This window comes from Lipotes vexillifer, unplaced genomic scaffold (genome assembly GCF_000442215.2).
Source record: "Lipotes vexillifer unplaced genomic scaffold, Lipotes_vexillifer_v1.1 scaffold153, whole genome shotgun sequence".
NCBI lineage: Eukaryota > Metazoa > Chordata > Mammalia > Artiodactyla > Lipotidae > Lipotes > Lipotes vexillifer.
Genome location: NW_006774670.1, coordinates 3,250,633 through 3,267,739, shown reverse-complemented (window position 1 = coordinate 3,267,739; position 17,107 = coordinate 3,250,633). Strand labels below are relative to the sequence as shown.

General features: G+C 37.0%; 1 protein-coding gene across 1 annotated transcript in view; it reads right to left on the bottom strand.

The window, feature by feature from the left end:
• The window catches only part of NWD2 (NACHT and WD repeat domain containing 2), a 202,674-nt gene that overhangs the window by 84,161 nt on the left and 101,406 nt on the right, over positions 1 to 17,107 (bottom strand). Inside the window, exon 3 of the mRNA XM_007449400.1 lies at positions 9,988 to 10,104. Coding sequence (XP_007449462.1) covers positions 9,988 to 10,104 — 117 coding nt within the window. The remainder of the gene's footprint in view (positions 1 to 9,987; positions 10,105 to 17,107) is intronic.

Sequence of the window (17,107 nt, the reverse complement as noted above, 5' to 3'; positions counted from 1 at the left end):
TTTGGATCATTGTGTTTTCATTTTCATTTGTCTGTAGGTATTTTTTGATTTCCTCTTTGATTTCTTATGTGATACATTGGTTGATTAGTAGCATATTGTTCAGCCTCCATGTGTTTGTGTTTTTTACAGTTTTTTTCCTTGTAGTTGATTTCTAATCTCATAGTGTTGAGAAAGATGCTTGATATGATTTCAGTTTTCTTAAATTTACCGAGACTTGCTTTGTGGTCCAGCATGTGATCTATTCTGGAAAACGTTCCATGTGCACTTGAAAAGAATGTGTATTCTACTGCTTTCAGATGGAACATACTATAAATATCAATTAAGTCCATATGGTCTAATGTGTCATTTAAGCCCTATGTTTCCTTATTGACTTTCTGTCTGGATGTTCTGTCCATTGATATAAGTGGGGTGTTAAAATCCCCCACTATTATTGTTTTACTGTCAGTTTCTCCTTTTATGTCCATTCGCATATGTCTTATATATTGAATTGCTCCTGTGTTGGGTGCATATAAATTTATAATTGTTATATCCTCTTCTTGAATTGATCCCTTGACCATTATGTAGTGTCCTTCTTTGTCTCTTGAAACAGTACTTTAAAGTTTATTTTGTCTGATATCAGTCTTGCTACTCCAGGTTGCTTTTGATTTCCGTTTGCATGGAATACCTTTTTTCCATTTCCTCACTTTCAGTCTGTATCCATCTCTAGATCTGAAGTGGGTCTCTTGTAGACAGCATATATATGGGTCTTGATTTTGTACCCATTCAGCCAGTCTATGTCTTTTGGTTGGAGCATTTAATTCATTTACATTTAAGGTAATTATTGATATGTATGTTCTTTTTGCCATTTTGTTACTTGTTTTGGCTTTGTTTTTTGTAGGTCTTTTTTCTTCCTTTCCTCTTACGTTCTCTTCTCTTGCAATTTGATGATTATCTTTAGTGTTGTTTGGATTCCTTTTTCTTTTTTGTGTGTTTATATCTATTATAGAGTTTTCATTTGTGGTTACCATGAGGTTTTGATATAGCAGTCTATATGTATACATGATTTTTTTAAGTTGCTGATGTCTTAATTTCAAATGCATTTCAAATATCCTGCATTTGTACTCTCCTCTCATGATTACTAGTTTTGATATCAAATTTGGATGTGGATGGTTTCCTACCTTTACTGTTTGTTTGCCTTTACTGGTGAGCTTTCCCATCCTCATAATTTTCCTGTTTCCAGTTGTGGCCTTTTCTTTTCCACTTAGAGAAATTTCTTTAGCATTTGTTGTAAAGCTGGTTTGGTGAATTCTTTCACCTTTGGCGTGTCTGTAAAGCTTTGGATTTCTCTGTCAAATCTGAACCAGAGCCTTGCTGGGTAGAGTATTCTTGTTTGTAGGTTTTTCCCTTTCATCACTTTAAATATATGATGCCACTCCCTTCTGGCCTGCAGAGTTTCTGCTGAAAAATCAGCTGATAGTCTTATGGAGATTCCCTTGTATGTTATTTGTTGCTTTTAATATTTTCTCTGTCTTTAATTTTTGTCAGTTTCATTACTGTGTGTCTCAGTGTGCTCCTCCTGAGTTAATCCTGTATGAGACTCTGTGCTTCCTGGACTTGGGTGACTGTTTCCTTTCCCATGTTAAGGAAGTTTTCAGCTATAATCTCTTCAAATATTTTCTCAGGCCCTTTCTCTTCTTCTTCTCTCCTGGGACCCCTATAATGCGAATGTTGGTGCATTTGATGTTGTCTCAGAGGCCTCTTAAATTGTCTTCATTTCTTTTCATTCTTTTTTCTTTATCTTGTTCCATGGCAGTGATTTCCACCACTTTGTCTTCCAGCACACTGATTCGTTCTTCTGCCTCATTTATTCTGCTATTGATTCTCCCTAGTGTATTTTTCATTTCAGTTACTGTATTCTTTAAGTTTGTTTGTTTATTCTTTAAATTTTCTAACTCTTTGCTAAAAACTTTTGTACTGTGTCTGTCACCAGCTTTTACGACCCCAGAGAGAGCCATAGCCACACCCCACCTCCCCAGGAGACTCTCCAAGACCAGCAGGTAGGTCTGGCCCAGGCTCCTACGGAGTTACTGCTTTTGTCCTAGGTCCCGATGTGTGTGAGACCTTGCGTGCACCCTCCAAGAGTGGAGTCTCTTGTTTCCCCAAGTCCTGTGGAGCTTCTGCAGTCAAGCCCTGCTAGCCTTCAAAGCCAAATGCTCTGGGAGCTCCTCATCCCAATGCCAGACCCCTAGGCTTGGAAGCCTGGCCTGGGCCTCAGAATTCTCCTGTGCGAAAACTTGTGTGATATAATTATTCTCCAGTTTGTGGGTTGCCCCCCCAGGGTGGTATGGGACTTGATTATAACACGAGTGCACCCCTCCTACCAGGTCATGGCTTCTTCTTTGTCTTTGGATGTAGAATATCTTTTTTGGTCGATTCCAGTCTTTCTTTTATTGATAGTTGTTTAGCAGTTAGTTGTGATTTTGGTGTGCTCATGAGAGGAGGTCCTTTTACTCCACTATCTTGTCTCCAATCTTTGGGACTCTCCATTGTCTTTGAATTTCCAGAGCTTCTCTATTAAAAATCAGCTGAAAGTCTGGGTTTTCTGTAGGTAATGATGTTTTTTCCTTTGAATGGATTTTAATTTTTTTCTTTATTTTTTTTCAGCAGTTTACTATAATGTACTCAGATGCAATTTTCTTGCTTGCAGTTTACTGAGCTTTTTGAATCTGTGTGGGTTGATGCCTTAAAAAGTTTTGGAAAATTCTCACTTGTTACTTCTTTTCCCATCCTCTTTCTCTATCTCTTTGTAGGACTCCAGTTACACTTATGAGAGACTGACTGTTGTTCACATGTCTCTTCTGCTCCATTCTGTTTTTCCTATTTTTTATAATCTGTGCTTCAATTTGGATATTTTCTATTGACTTCTCTTTGAGTTCTCTAATCCAGTCTTATGTTCAGTCTCCTATTTAAGACCATCAAATGAGTTTTAAAAAAAATTTTATTGGAGTATGGTTGCTTTACAGTGTTGTGTTAGTTTCTACTGTACAGCAAAGTGAATCAGCTATACATATACATATATCCCCTCTTTGTTTTGGATTTCCTTCCAATTTAGGTCACCACAGAGCATTGAGTAGAGTTCCCTGTGCAGTACAGTAGGTTCTCATTAGTTATCTGTTTTATACATAGTATCAATAGTGTATATATGTCGATCCCAGTCTCCCAATTCATCCCACCCACCCCCCTTTCCCCCTTGGTGTCCATATGTTTGATTTTCAAGTCTACAAACTAGACGTTTTTGTGGAAGGAGCAGAGAGTTTCACCTCCACTATCTAGAGATCTGGGCTTTAACGAGTCATTCTGAAGAACTCAAGTTTGCTAGACTTTAACTATTTTGATACAAATCTTTCTCAGTAGAGAACTCTAAAAATCATTTATTCTTTTCTGATGATTTAGGGTCATAACTGATCATTTTTCATGATGTGATGAAGCTCTAGTTTCATCTGAAGCAAAGGGAGGTGTAATCCCCTTTCACCCTTGGCATCCATACATTTGTTCTGTGTCTCTATTTTTGCTTTGTAAATAAGATTGTCTATACCAATTTTTTCAGATTCCACATGTATATCAAATGAGTTTTTAATTTTAGATCTTCTATCTTTTCTAAAATCAATTTTTTAAATAGATTTCATTTCTTTGTTGAAATTATCCTCTCATTCCTTTACCTTCTTTTTTTATTTTTTAACATCTTTATTGGAGTATAATTGCTTTACAATGGTGTGTTAGTTTCTGCTTTAACCTTTTATTTTCATTGACATTTTTTTTAACAGTTTTTGATTGCCCATTTCATCATCTTGTTCATCTGGGGGGTTGACTTCTACTGTCTACTTTTTCTCTTTTATTAATCATATTATCTTGATTCTTTGCATGTCTTGTAATTTTCATTGTATTCTGGGCATTGTATTTAAAAGAGCTTTTATTTAGTGGTTCATTTTCCTATGTTAGAAGCTAATCATGTCAGTCCATTCAGTATTTGAACTGGGTACAACTAGGTTATTATAGTTTGATTCAGCTTTCTTTGCACTAAAATGTTTCAATGGCAAGAACTTTGAATACTCCTCTTAGGTTCTAGTGGACTTTGTCTCCTAAATACCAAAAGACTGTGGAAGAACTTACTCTGCTTTTTCATCCCAGCTCTCTATCATCCATGTTGCCCAATGCCCAGCAAATGTCTCATGATGACAACTGCTGATGCTTTTGGGATGCCTCTGTCTGTAAAACCAGCTCACCAAGGAAGGACTCCTCTCTGGAAATTTTAATCATTTTTGTCTCCATAGCTCTATTAGCTCTTTAGGTTGTTACAGTCCTAGTTTTAAGTGAACATTTTTCTTACCAATTAAGTTATAAGGAGGTCAACTGCTCTCCAGTTCACTTTCCTTTCTCCATAATTCTTTTTCCACAAAAAATGTGCTATTTTACATAGGCTGTGAAGTAGTTAAACTATGAAAATAGCTTATGTATTAATAAAATTTTATTGTGGAAACATTTTCTATATTAGCAACAATTAACTAAACAGCTCTCTTGGCTGCTACCAGTGAGATAACTAGCGTTTCTTTTTTAAACTATATATATATATATATATATATATATTTTCGGCACGTGGGCTTCTCTCTGTTGTGGCCTCTCCCATTGCAGAGCACAGGCCCTGGACGCGCAGGCTCAGCGGCCATGGCTCACGGGCCCAGCCGCTCTGCGGCATGTGGTCTCTTCCTGGACCGGGACATGAACCCGTGTCCCCTGCATCGGCAGGTGGACTCTCAACCACTGTGCCACCAGGGAAGCACTAAACAATATTTTTTAATGTTTGCCCATTCTAACTTTTTTTGGTGGTGATCAAGTGATTTATTATTGGAACATCTATTGGAACCAATTTATTAATGGAACCCATCTTAGAACTATGATGTCTAGCTGATTTAAAGTGGACAAGCTTAATTTTAATGTAAAGAATTCTTGATTGTGCAAGCAAAATATATCTAGAAAATCTGAGGCTGTAGATTTTTATTTAAATGTTTTTTTAAAAAGGACTTTAAGGGCTTCCCTGGTGGCACAGCAGTTGAGAGTCCTTCTGCCGATGCAGGGGACACGGGTTCATGCCCCAATCCGGGAAGATCCCACATGCTGCGGAGTGGCTGGGCCCGTGAGCCATGGCCGCTGAGCCTGCATGTCCGGAGCCTGTGCTCCACAATGGGAGAGGCACAACAGCGAGAGGTCCGTGTACTGCAAAAAAATAAATAAAGTGCAGAAGTCCTAAACAGACATTTCTCCAAAGAAACATACAGATGGCCAAAAGGCACATGAAAATATGCTCGACACCACTATTTACTAGAGAAATGCAAATCAAAACTGCAATGATTTATCATCTCACGATGGTCAGAATGGCCATCATCAAAAATAATAAATACTGGAGAGGGTATGGAGAAAAGGGAACACTCCTACACTGTTGGTAGGAATGTAAATTGGTGCAGCCACTATGGAGAACAGTATGGAGGTTCCTTAAAAAACTTGACTTACCACATGGGTCTGCCTATATAGAGTATTTTCAGTGGTAAATACCACAGTACTATACAATCAATGGTTGGTTGCATCCACAGATATGGAGAAACCACGGATATGGAGGGCCAACTATAAATTATAACTTAGATTTTTGACTGCCAGGAGGGTTGCACCCCTAACCCCTTCATTGTTCAATAGTCAACTGTACTCTTATGTGATGTTATTCATAACCATGGCTCTACCACCTATAATGTTAGGCTGACTCCCAAACCTGCAACATGAATCCCAGCTTCTCCCCTGCTCTCTAAACCTTCTTCCTAACTGCTTATTTAATATCTTCACTTATACATCCCATAGTAATTTTAAACTCAGTATGTTCAAACAACTAATCCTCGTCTTTCATCTAAAATCTTTTCCAGTGCATGGTTTCTCTTTTTTGATCTTCCATAAAACAGGGCAACACAGAACACCATAACCTAGCTTCTTCTGCCTACCTTGCCAGCCTCATCTCTAGTTCGTCCTGTGTGATCATGTTCTTGTCCAGTGTTCTGCAGGCTCCTTTTTCATTGAAGTATAGTTGATTTACAATGTTGTGTTAGTTTCAGGTGTACAGCAGAGTGATTCAGTTATACATATATATCTATTCTTTTTCAGATTCTTTTCTCTTATAGGTTATTACAAAATATTGAGTATAGTTCCCTGTGCTATACAGTAGGTCCTTGTCGGTTATTTTATATATAGTAACGTGTATATGTTAATCCCAAACCCCTAATTTATCTCTCCTCCACCTTTTCCCTTTGGTAACCACAAGTTTGTTTTCTATGTCTGTGGGTCTGTTTCTGTCTTGTATATAAGTTCATTTGCATCAATTTTTTTAGATTCCACATATAAGCAATATCATATGATATTGCTCTTTGTCTGGCTTATTTCTCTTAGTATGATAATCTCTAGGTCCATCCATGTTGCCGCAAATTGCATTATTTCATTCTTTTTTTATGGCTGTGTAATATTCCATTGTATGTCTGTTTACATACATACATACATACACACACCCCTTTGTCCATTCATCTGTCAGTGGAAATTTAGGTTGCTTCCATGTCTTGGCTATTGTGAACAGTGGGGTGCATGTATTTTTTGAAGTATGATTTTCTCCAGACATATGCCTAGGAGTGCAATTGCAGGATCATATGATAGCTCTATTTTTAGTTTAAGGAAACTCCATACTATTCTCCATAGTGGCTGTACCAATTTACGTTCCCGCCAACAGTGTAGGAGGGTTCCCTTTTCTCCACAATCTTTCCAGCATTTATCTGTAGACTTTCAGATGATGGCTATTCTGACTGGTGTGAGGTGATACCTCACTATAGTTTTTTTTTTTTTAAATAAATGTATTTATTTATTTTATCTTTGGCTGCATTGGCTCTTTGTTGCTGCACGGGCTTTCTCTAGTTGTGGCGAGTGGGGGCTACTCTTCATTGCAGTGCGTGGGTTTCTCATTGCGGTGGCTTCTCTTGTTGTGGAGCATGGGCTCTAGGTGCATGGGCTTCAGTAGTTGTGGAAGGCAGGCTCAGTAGTTGTGGCTCATGGGCTCTAGAGCGCAGGTTCAGTAGTTGTGGTGCACAGGCTTAGCTGCTGCGTGACCTGTGGGATCCTCCTGGACCAGGGCTCGAACCTGTGTCCCCTGCATTGGCAGGTGAATTCCTAACCACTGCACCACCAGGGAAGCCCCCTCACTATAGTTTTGATTTGCATTTCTCTAATAATTAGTGACGTTGAACATCTTTTTATGTGCCTTTTGGCCATATGTCTTCTTTGGAGAAATGTCTCTTTAGGTCTTCTAATCCATTTTTTGATTAGGTTTTTTTTTTGATATTGAGCTGCATGAGCTGTTTGTATATTTTGTAGATTAATCCCTTGTTGGTTACATCATTTGCAAATATTTTCTCTTATTCTGTAGGTTGTCTTTTCTTTTTGTTTATGATTTGCTGTGCAAAAGCTTTTAAGTTTAATTAGGTCCATTTGTTTATTTTTGTTTTTATTTCCATTAATCTAGGATCCAAAAAGATATTGCTGCGATTTATGTCCAAGAGTTTTTTGTCCCTCAGGCTTTTTTTTTTTTTTTTTTGGCCACATCTGCTCCCTTGGCTTGTGGGATCTTAGTTCCCCAACAAGGGATCAGAACCTGGGCCCCCAGCAGTGGAAGCACAGAGTCCAAACCACTGGACAGCCAGGGAATTCCCTTTCTCAGTGCCTTTTGTAGTAGCTCCCTTACTGCCTTTTCTCCTTCATCTCAAATGCATTCTCCCCACTACTGACAGAGTTTACTTTTTAAATGCAAATATGATTTTGTTGTTTCCCTGATTAAAGATGTTCTTTGGCTCCTGCTTAGGCAAAGATGGAATTTAAAACTGTAACATGGCACACAGGGATCTTCATGATATGATCTCTTTTCCTTGTTTTGCCTAATCCCCTAAGATTCTCTCCTGAGTGTTCCACCACCAAATCTATAACTGAAGTCCTACATTTATCAAATATTTTAATTCATTCATCAAATGAATGTTTATTGACCACCTACTGTCCTGGGTATGGGGATACAGCGGTGAACAAAACAAAATCCCTGGCTTCATGAGGCTTCCATTTCTGGTGGGTGATGGTAGTGGTGGTGAAAGGCATAAACAAATAAATAACATGTCAAGTGGTGATAAGTGCCAGAAACAAAAATAAAGGGGAAAGAGTCTTAATTCCTCTTCCACTACTAGCTCTTTGTATATCTGTATGGATTTCAGGACTTTCTGCAGTCTGTTTAGACCACAAGACACTGTTTTTAGATGTCCATTCTTTCTTCAACCTGCCTCCAACCATGTATTCTTCTTATTTTGCATATTGCATTAGCTTTCTAATGGGTCTCCTCCATGCTCTGCCCTCTGTCTGACCACCAGCAGTTGTAGGCTTTAAAGTGAGTCAGATCTCTTCAGTCCTCTGCTCAACACACTCCGCTTCTCATGTCAAAGTGCAAGTAAAATCTTTACAGCCAACTTCAAGATGGCAAACCCCATGCTGTGGCCTCCACTCCCACACTCTCCCTTTCTGCTCACACTGCTTGAGGCACACCCGCCTGCTTCCTGTTCCCTAAACGTGCCAAGCATGTTCCCCACTCCTCTCCCTGGAAAGCTCTGAGCTGGAATATCCAGTCGGTTCTTCCCTCCTCCTGTCTCCCCTCCTTAGTCACCTTATCAGTGAGACCTTCTCCGTCTGCTCTATGGAAAATAAGAAGTCTCTCCCCTCACTGCTCTTCCCTTTCCTCCTTCCTTTTTGTATTTTTCTCCACAGCTCTTGTCACCATCTGATTATTGTTTATTTTACTTATTTGATCTTTGCCTGCCCTCTCCTCTTAGCCCCACATAACGACACAAGCTCCATGAGGGTAGAAAGTCTTACCTTTTAGTTCAATTCTAACATTAAATCATAAGAAACTGGCCTAAAAAAATGACCACTTCATATGGGTCAACTTGCCACAGAACTAAGAGCAGCCCCTGGCACAGAACAGCATTCAGTAAGTAGTTGGTTGATAAATGAATAATTTATCCACATACTAAAAATATTATAGACTTTATGTACTTTACATCTTATGTGGAGTTGAATATAGATGGACATGCAAATAAATATTAAAAACTTTTACTGATACACTGAACCTAGCATTTAAATATAAGATATGACCTTTTCTTCACTAGTAATTTTAACAGTCATCCATCAGCCTCAGAACATCCTGTGTCGAAAGGGCCAACTTCCCTATCAATTGGTAGGAGCTGTTTGGATTCAGGATAAGGTAACTGAGGCAGTGATTTTGCACATCACCTGCCATAGAGTGACCTGCTTCTTACCACCACTGTGTTTACACAGAGGAGTGGATATTCTTTAGAAAATAATGACAAACTAATAATAATATTCCTGTTCAACATCTCTAGCTGAAAATCCCCGAAAAAAACAAATTTTTTCCAGAGGGTATCAATTCCTATTGGCAGATCTGAGACTGTATGTTTGGTTTACTTTAACAATGTTTCTGCCACAGTATTTTAAAAAATATGCCAGAAATTCTAATGTTGAGAAACAGATACTAGGATAGAATACTACATGATAAAATATAAGGAAAATTAGGATAATTACTGGAGGACTAACACAGTAAGCCTTACTGCTGATCACAAGGTGTTGTGGAAATTGTTGTCAACCCCAAGTCAATCCTTTGATTACCATTTCAAATTATTCACTGTTAATTTGCAGTGCTTCTTATGGAAAGGGGAGGATTTTGTCCTCACACACTGAGGGCAACGAGACAGTTTAAGAATTTTAAATAAATACAGAAAAGCAAGGTTTTTTCCCCATTCTAAAAGCCCCTTAAGAATCACAAATCAAGAATTCTCACGTTCATCTACAATAGAAAGCATTAAGTTTTTTTATACCCACAACAAAACATGGACCTGCAGAAGTTTTCAAACAATCCTCCAGCAGCTTCATGCGGGTCTTCTGGAGCTCAGGGCTGTCCCATTCATCTTCATCGATTCCCCAGTACAGATCTATGACCTGGGGACCAATGGATGAGGCAGCGTTAATTCACCTGTGTGAAAAATCCATTGATGCGTAGGTTTTTATATTCACAATATTAAGCTAATTGACTTCTAACTTTTCTCTTTGCAGCATGTTTTCCCTTGCAGAGGGAAAATGATTTTTAAGATCAATCTAAAGAGGTATTTTTTTTTTAAATCCCATGATGGTTTGGGGATGAACACTATACTTTTTTTTTGTTCCTGATTATACTGTTGACATGGCCCCAGACAAAATGAAATGTTAAATATCAGAGGCTTTGCAATTCAGGCTTTCATTATATTGAAATGGTAACAGGATTTCAGAAGTCTGAAAGCAGCTGGGATATAGTTACTACATTATCTGAGACAAATAACAGTGTATAATTTTACTGTTATGTCTCAATATGAGAAGGGAAAACCATAATGGGCATTCACATATACTGACCCAAAGTTAAATAGCTACATTTCTGTAAAAAATAAAAATTAAAAAGAAAAAGAAACCTGTTATCCCACAGAGACATTTTGTTTATATCTTATCTCTAAGCAGCTTGGCTTTCATGAATACATATCTGAAAAAACATGTATGGAAAACAATGAAAGGTATGCCTTACTGAGAAGTGAGGATAATAGGATCCTCTATCTCCTTACTTCAAAGACGATGAGGAAAGAGTCTGTAAAAAAAACTTTTACAAGTACACTCTTTGAAAAACTTGCTATGGAGAGCAGAATGGGTTTCATTCCTTTTACTCAACTGCTGTCTGCATAAGCTAAATGTTTCTAATTGTAGCTTTGAAGATTTCTTCTTTTCCTTTATTTCCCACAAGCAGAAAAAACAACCTCTCCTCCTTACTGGCTGTTTGCATGGCATTCAGTGAGGTGTAGGCACAGAGCATGGGGTCCCCCACTGTGCCCCAAGTGCTCTGTATACTTCCCATCTCCTGGCCAATGCCCCACACAAGTGTTTGTATCAAATCTTTGTCTATCTGCATTTGAGTTTTTAGATGGCTGACAGAGATATAACAACTTCTTTAAAAAAATATTCCCGTGGCTCAGTCCATGAGTTTTATAACGTATGAAACTATCAGCACTGATTTTGGGGTTCTTTCTTTCAATCTACTTTACAAGGCTAAGAAAGAGGGACATCTGAGACTATAAGCTGTGGTTATCTAAAACTAAATATAAATTAAAAATTCAGTTCAAGTGCTCAATAGTCACATGTGATTACTGACTCCCATGTTGGAAAATGCAGATATAGAATACTTCACCATCACAGGAAGTTTAATTGGACAGAACTGTAATTTACTGAACTTCATATACTGAAATTACTAGAACAAGTCCATTTTTGGCCATCTGCCAATAAACTCTCAAACACAAATCAGCAATGTGAATGGTAACTTAGTTGTGTCATGCACAAACTAACAACCATACACAGAACCTGGTCTCCATCCTTGTGGCTGATACTGTTTGATATCTGAGGAAAGGTAGGATTTAGAATAAATGAGAAACAGAAATGGTAAAAATGAAAGTTAATGTAACAAAAGCTATAAATATACAACTGCTATTCCTCTCACATCTTCTGTGACATAAAATTATATAAAGTAATAATTATGTCACTGTAACTTATTAGATTTTGCATATATAATAATAATAGCACAAAAGGGAGAAAAGGGAACAGAGCTATATGGGAGTAGTCTTTCTATAGCTCACTGGAATTATCAGAATCTACCTATGATTTATATTAAGATGTATATGCCTTAAAATAACTACAAAGAAAATAACTCAAAAATGATTTTTTCACTATAAGGAATTAAAATGTTAAACTAGAAAATATTCACATATCACAAAGCAAAGAAGTAAAAGAGGAATAGAGGAACAGAAATGACAGACATATAGAATAAAAGTAAAATGGCAGAAGTAAATCCAACTATGTCAATAATACCATTAAGTGTGAATGGTTTAAAAAGTCCAAACAGAGACTGTCAGACTAGATAAAAACAAGATCCAACTATATACTTCTACAGGAGTACATTTTAGATTCAAAAAGGTTAAAAGGATGGAAAAAATAGGATGGAAAAAATGACAAAGGAGGCAAGAATATACAATGGAGAAAAGACAGTCTCTTCAATAAATGGCACTGGGAAAACTGGACAGTTACATGTAAACGAATGAAATTAGAACACTCCCTAACACCATACACAAAAATAAACTCAAAATGGATTAGGGACCTAAATGTAAGGCCAGATCCTATAAAACTATTAGGGGAAAACACAGGAAGAACACTCTTTGGCAGACTTCCCTGGCAGTCCAGTGGTTAAGACTTTGTCTTCCAACATAGGGGGTGCCAGTTCAATCCCTGGTTGGGGAACTAAGATCCCACATGCCTCACAGCCAAAAAAAAAAAAACCGAAACATAAAACAGAAGCAATATTGTAACAAATTCAATAAAGACTTTAAAAATGGCCCACATGAAAAATAATCTTAAAAAAACCCCACCCTGACATAAATCACAGCAAGATCTTTTTTTGATCCACCTCCTAGAGTAATGAAAATAAAAACAAAAAAAAATGGGACCTAATTAAAAGCTTTTGTATAGTAAAGGGAACCATAAAAAGAAAAGACAGCCCTCAGAATGGGAGAAAATATTTGCAAATGAAGCAACTGACAAGGAATTAATCTCCAAAATATACAAGCAGCTCATGCAGCTCAATATCAAAAAAGCAAACAACCCAATCAAAAAATGGGCTAAAGATCTAAATAGACATTTCTCCAAAAAGACATACAGATGGCCAATAAACACATGAAAAGATTCTCAATATCACTAATTATTAGAGAAATGCAAATCAAAACCACAATGATGTATCATCTCACACCAGTCAGAATGGCCATCAAAAAATCTACAAATGCTGGAGAGGGTGTGGAGAAAAGGGAAACCTGTTGCACTGTTGGTAGGAATGTAAATTGGTACAGCCACTATGGAGAACAGTATGGAGGTTCCTTAAAAAACTACAAATAGAGCTACCATATGATCCAGCAATCCCACTCCTGGGCATATATATCTAGAGAAAACCATAATTTGAAAAGATACATGCGCCCCCAATGTTCACTGCAGCACTATTTACAATGGCCAGGACATGGAAGCAACCTAAATATCCATCAACAGAGGAATGGATAAAGAAGATGTGGTACATATATACAATGGAGTATTAGCCATAAAAAAGAACAAAATAATGTCATTTGCAGCAACATGGATGGAGCTAGAGCCTGTCATACTGAGTGAAGTAAGAGACAAATATTATATGGTATCACTCACATGTGGAATCTAAAAACAGGTAAAAATGAATTTATCTACAAAACAGAAATAGAGTTACAGATGTAGAAAACAAACTTATGGTTACCAGGCAGTAAGGGGAGGGAAGAGATAAATTGGGAGATTGGGATTTACATATACACACTATTATATATGAAATAACTGATAAGGACCTACTGTATAGCACAGGGAACTCTACTCAATACTCTAATGGCCTACATGGGAAAAGAATCTAAAAAAGAGTGTATATATGTGTATGTATAACTGATTCACTTTGCAGTACAGCAGAAACTAACACAACATTGTAAGTCAACTATACTGCAATAAAATTTTTTAAAAATTCACTTAAAACAATCTATATACGTAAGAGAATTTGTATTAAAATAAATGTACTATTTCAAAAAAAGGATGGAAAAAGATTTATCATGCAAACAGCAACCATAAGAAAGCTCACGGGGCTATACTAATATCAGACAAATATATACTAATATCAGACAAAAGAAATTTTAAAACAATATAACTAAAGATGAAGAGGGACATTTTATAATGATAAAAGGGTCAATCCATCAGGAGGATGTAACAGTTATCAATGTATATGCAATGAACAGAGCCTTAAAATACATGAAAAACAAACTGACAGAAATGAAGGAAAAATAGACAATTTAACTATAATATATAATAATGAATACTGAATATATAATAATGAATATTGAATATATAATAATGGGAAGAACAAAATCCTGGAAGACTGTAGCAATAATACTATAAATGAACTAGTTCTAACATGTCTTAGGACAATCTACCCAACAACATAATATACATTCTTCTCAAGTTCACATAGAACATTCTCCAGGAGAGAAAATATGTTAGATCATAAAAACAAGCATCAATAACCTTCAGTGGATTTAAATCATATAAAGTATGTCCTCTGAACACAGTGCAATGATACTAGAAATCAATAATAGAAAGAAACTTGGAAAATTCGTAAGTAGATGGAAATTAACACACTCCTAAATAACCAATGAATCAAAGAAGAAATCACAAGGGAAATTAAAAATTACTTTGAGATGAGTGAGAATGAGGATACAACATAGCAAATTTATGGGATGTAGGTAAAGCCATACTTAGAGGAAATTTAGAGCTGTAAACACCTATATTAAAAATAAAGATTTCAATAATTAAGACAATAGAAAAAGCATCAAGGGCAAGCCAAAGCAAGCAGAAGGAAGGAAATAATAGATTACAATGGAAATTAATGAAACAATAGAAAAGTGATAGAGAAAAAAAACGAATGAAATCAAAAATTGGTTCTTTGAAGAGATCAACAAAATGGATAAAACTGGATTCACCAAAAGAAACAAAAACAACCTCAAATGCCTAAAATCTGGGGAGAAAGAGGCCATTACTACTAACCTTACAGAAACAAAAGGATTATTAGAGAATACTACAGACAACTGTAGATCACTTAGATGAAATGGACAAATTCCTAGAGAGACACAAACAACCTCAAATGCCTAAAATCTGGGGAGAAAGAGGCCATTACTACTAACCTTACAGAAACAAAAGGATTATTAGAGAATACTACAGACAACTGTAGATCACTTAGATGAAATGGACAAATTCCTAGAGAGACACAAATTACATAAATTGACTCAAGACAGAATAGAAAAATGTGAAGACTTTTTTTTTTTTTTTTTTTGCGGTATACAGGCCTTTCACTGCTGTGGCCCCTCCCGCTGCGGAGCACAGGCTCCAGACACGCAGGCCCAGCGGCCGTGGCCCACGGGCCCAGCCGCTCCGCAGCACGTGGGATTTTCCCGGACCAGGTCACAAACCCCCGTCCCCTGCATCAGCAGGCGGACTCCCAACCACCGCACCACCAGGGAAGCCCATTAAGACATTTTTAACAAGAGATTAAATAGTAATTTTTTAAAAGCTGCATAAAAAGCCTAGGTCTAGACGGATGCACTGGTGAATTCTACCAAACATTTACAAAAGAATTAATACCAATTATTCAGTCTTCCAAAACTCACAAAAGAATACTTCCTAACTCATTCTATGAGACCAGTATGATCCTGGTACCAAAGCCAGACAAAAATATCAGAAGAAAAATACAAAGCAACATCTCAAGAAAATAAACATCCTCAGCAAAAATATTAAAAACCCTAACCTGGCAGCATATAAAAAGGGTTATACAACACAATGAGGTGGGACTTATTCCAGGAATGCAGGGTTGACTCAGCATCAGAAAATCAACTAATGGAGGACACTATATATTAACAGAATAAAGGACAAAAACCATATGTCTCAACATACACAGGAAAAAAAAATGACAAAATCCAACACCCCTTCATGATAAAAAAAAAAACACTCAACAAACTAGGAACAGAAATTAACTTCTTCAACCTGAATAAAGGGCATGTATGAAAAAACAACATCTAACATCATACTTAATGAAGACTGAAAGCTTTCCCCCTAAGATTAGGAGCCACAGAAAGATATCCACTCTTGCCACTTTTATTCAACAGTATGTTGGAGGTTCCAGCTAGGCAACTTGGCAAGAAAATGCATCCATATAGGAAAGGAAAAAGTAGACCCACCTTTATTAATAGATTACAAGATCTTGTATATTGAAAATTCTAAGGAAAGCACTAAAAAACTGTTGGAACTAATGAGTTGTGCAAGGTTGTAGGATACAAGATCAATATGTAAAACCCACTTGTATTTCTATATAGTAGCAATGAGCAATCTAAGATAAATTTAAAAAATAAGTCCATTTAAAAGAGCATCAGAAAGAATAAAAAGCTTAGGAATAAATTTAACAGAAGAAATGCAAATTTTACACTTTGAAAATTACAAAACACCATTGAAAGACATCCCCTATAAACGGACTGGTAGACTAAATATTACGATGACAATACTCCCCAAATAAATCTATAGATTCAATGCAATCACTATAAAATTCCCAGCCGACTTACAGAAATTGACAAGCTGATCTTAAAATTCATATGGAAATTCAAGAGACCCAGAACAGCCAAAATAATCTTGCAAAAGGAGAACAAATTTGGCGGACTCATACTTCCAGATTTCAAACTTAATACAAAGCTACAATAATTAAGACAGTGTGATACTGGCATAAGTATAGGCAATGGAATAAAACTGAAAATCCAAAAATAAATTCTCATACTTACAGTTAACTCATTTCAACAAGGGTGTCAAAACAATCAATGAGGAAATAAACAAATGGTATTGAGACAACTGGACATCTATATGCAAAAGAACAAAGTTTAATCCCTACCTCATGCCATATATAAAAATTAAAACAGATCACAGACATAAATTAAGAGTTAAAACTACAAAACTATTTTTATAGAAAATATCTTTATGACCTTGGATTTGACAATGGTTTCTTAGATATGATAGCAAAGTACAAGTAACCGAAAAAAACAGATAAATTGGACTTCCTCAAAATTAAAAAAAAAATGTGCTTCAAAAGATCTATCAAGGGGCTTCCCTGGTGGCACAGCGGTTGGGAGTCCGCCTGCCGATGCGGGGGGCGCGGGTTCGTGTCCCGGTCCGGGAGGATCTCACGTGCCGCGGAGTGGCTGGGCCCGTGGGCCGTGGCTGCTGAGCCTGCGCGTCTGGAGCCTGTGCTCCGCGGCGGGAGAGGCCACAGCAGTGAGGGGCCCGCGTA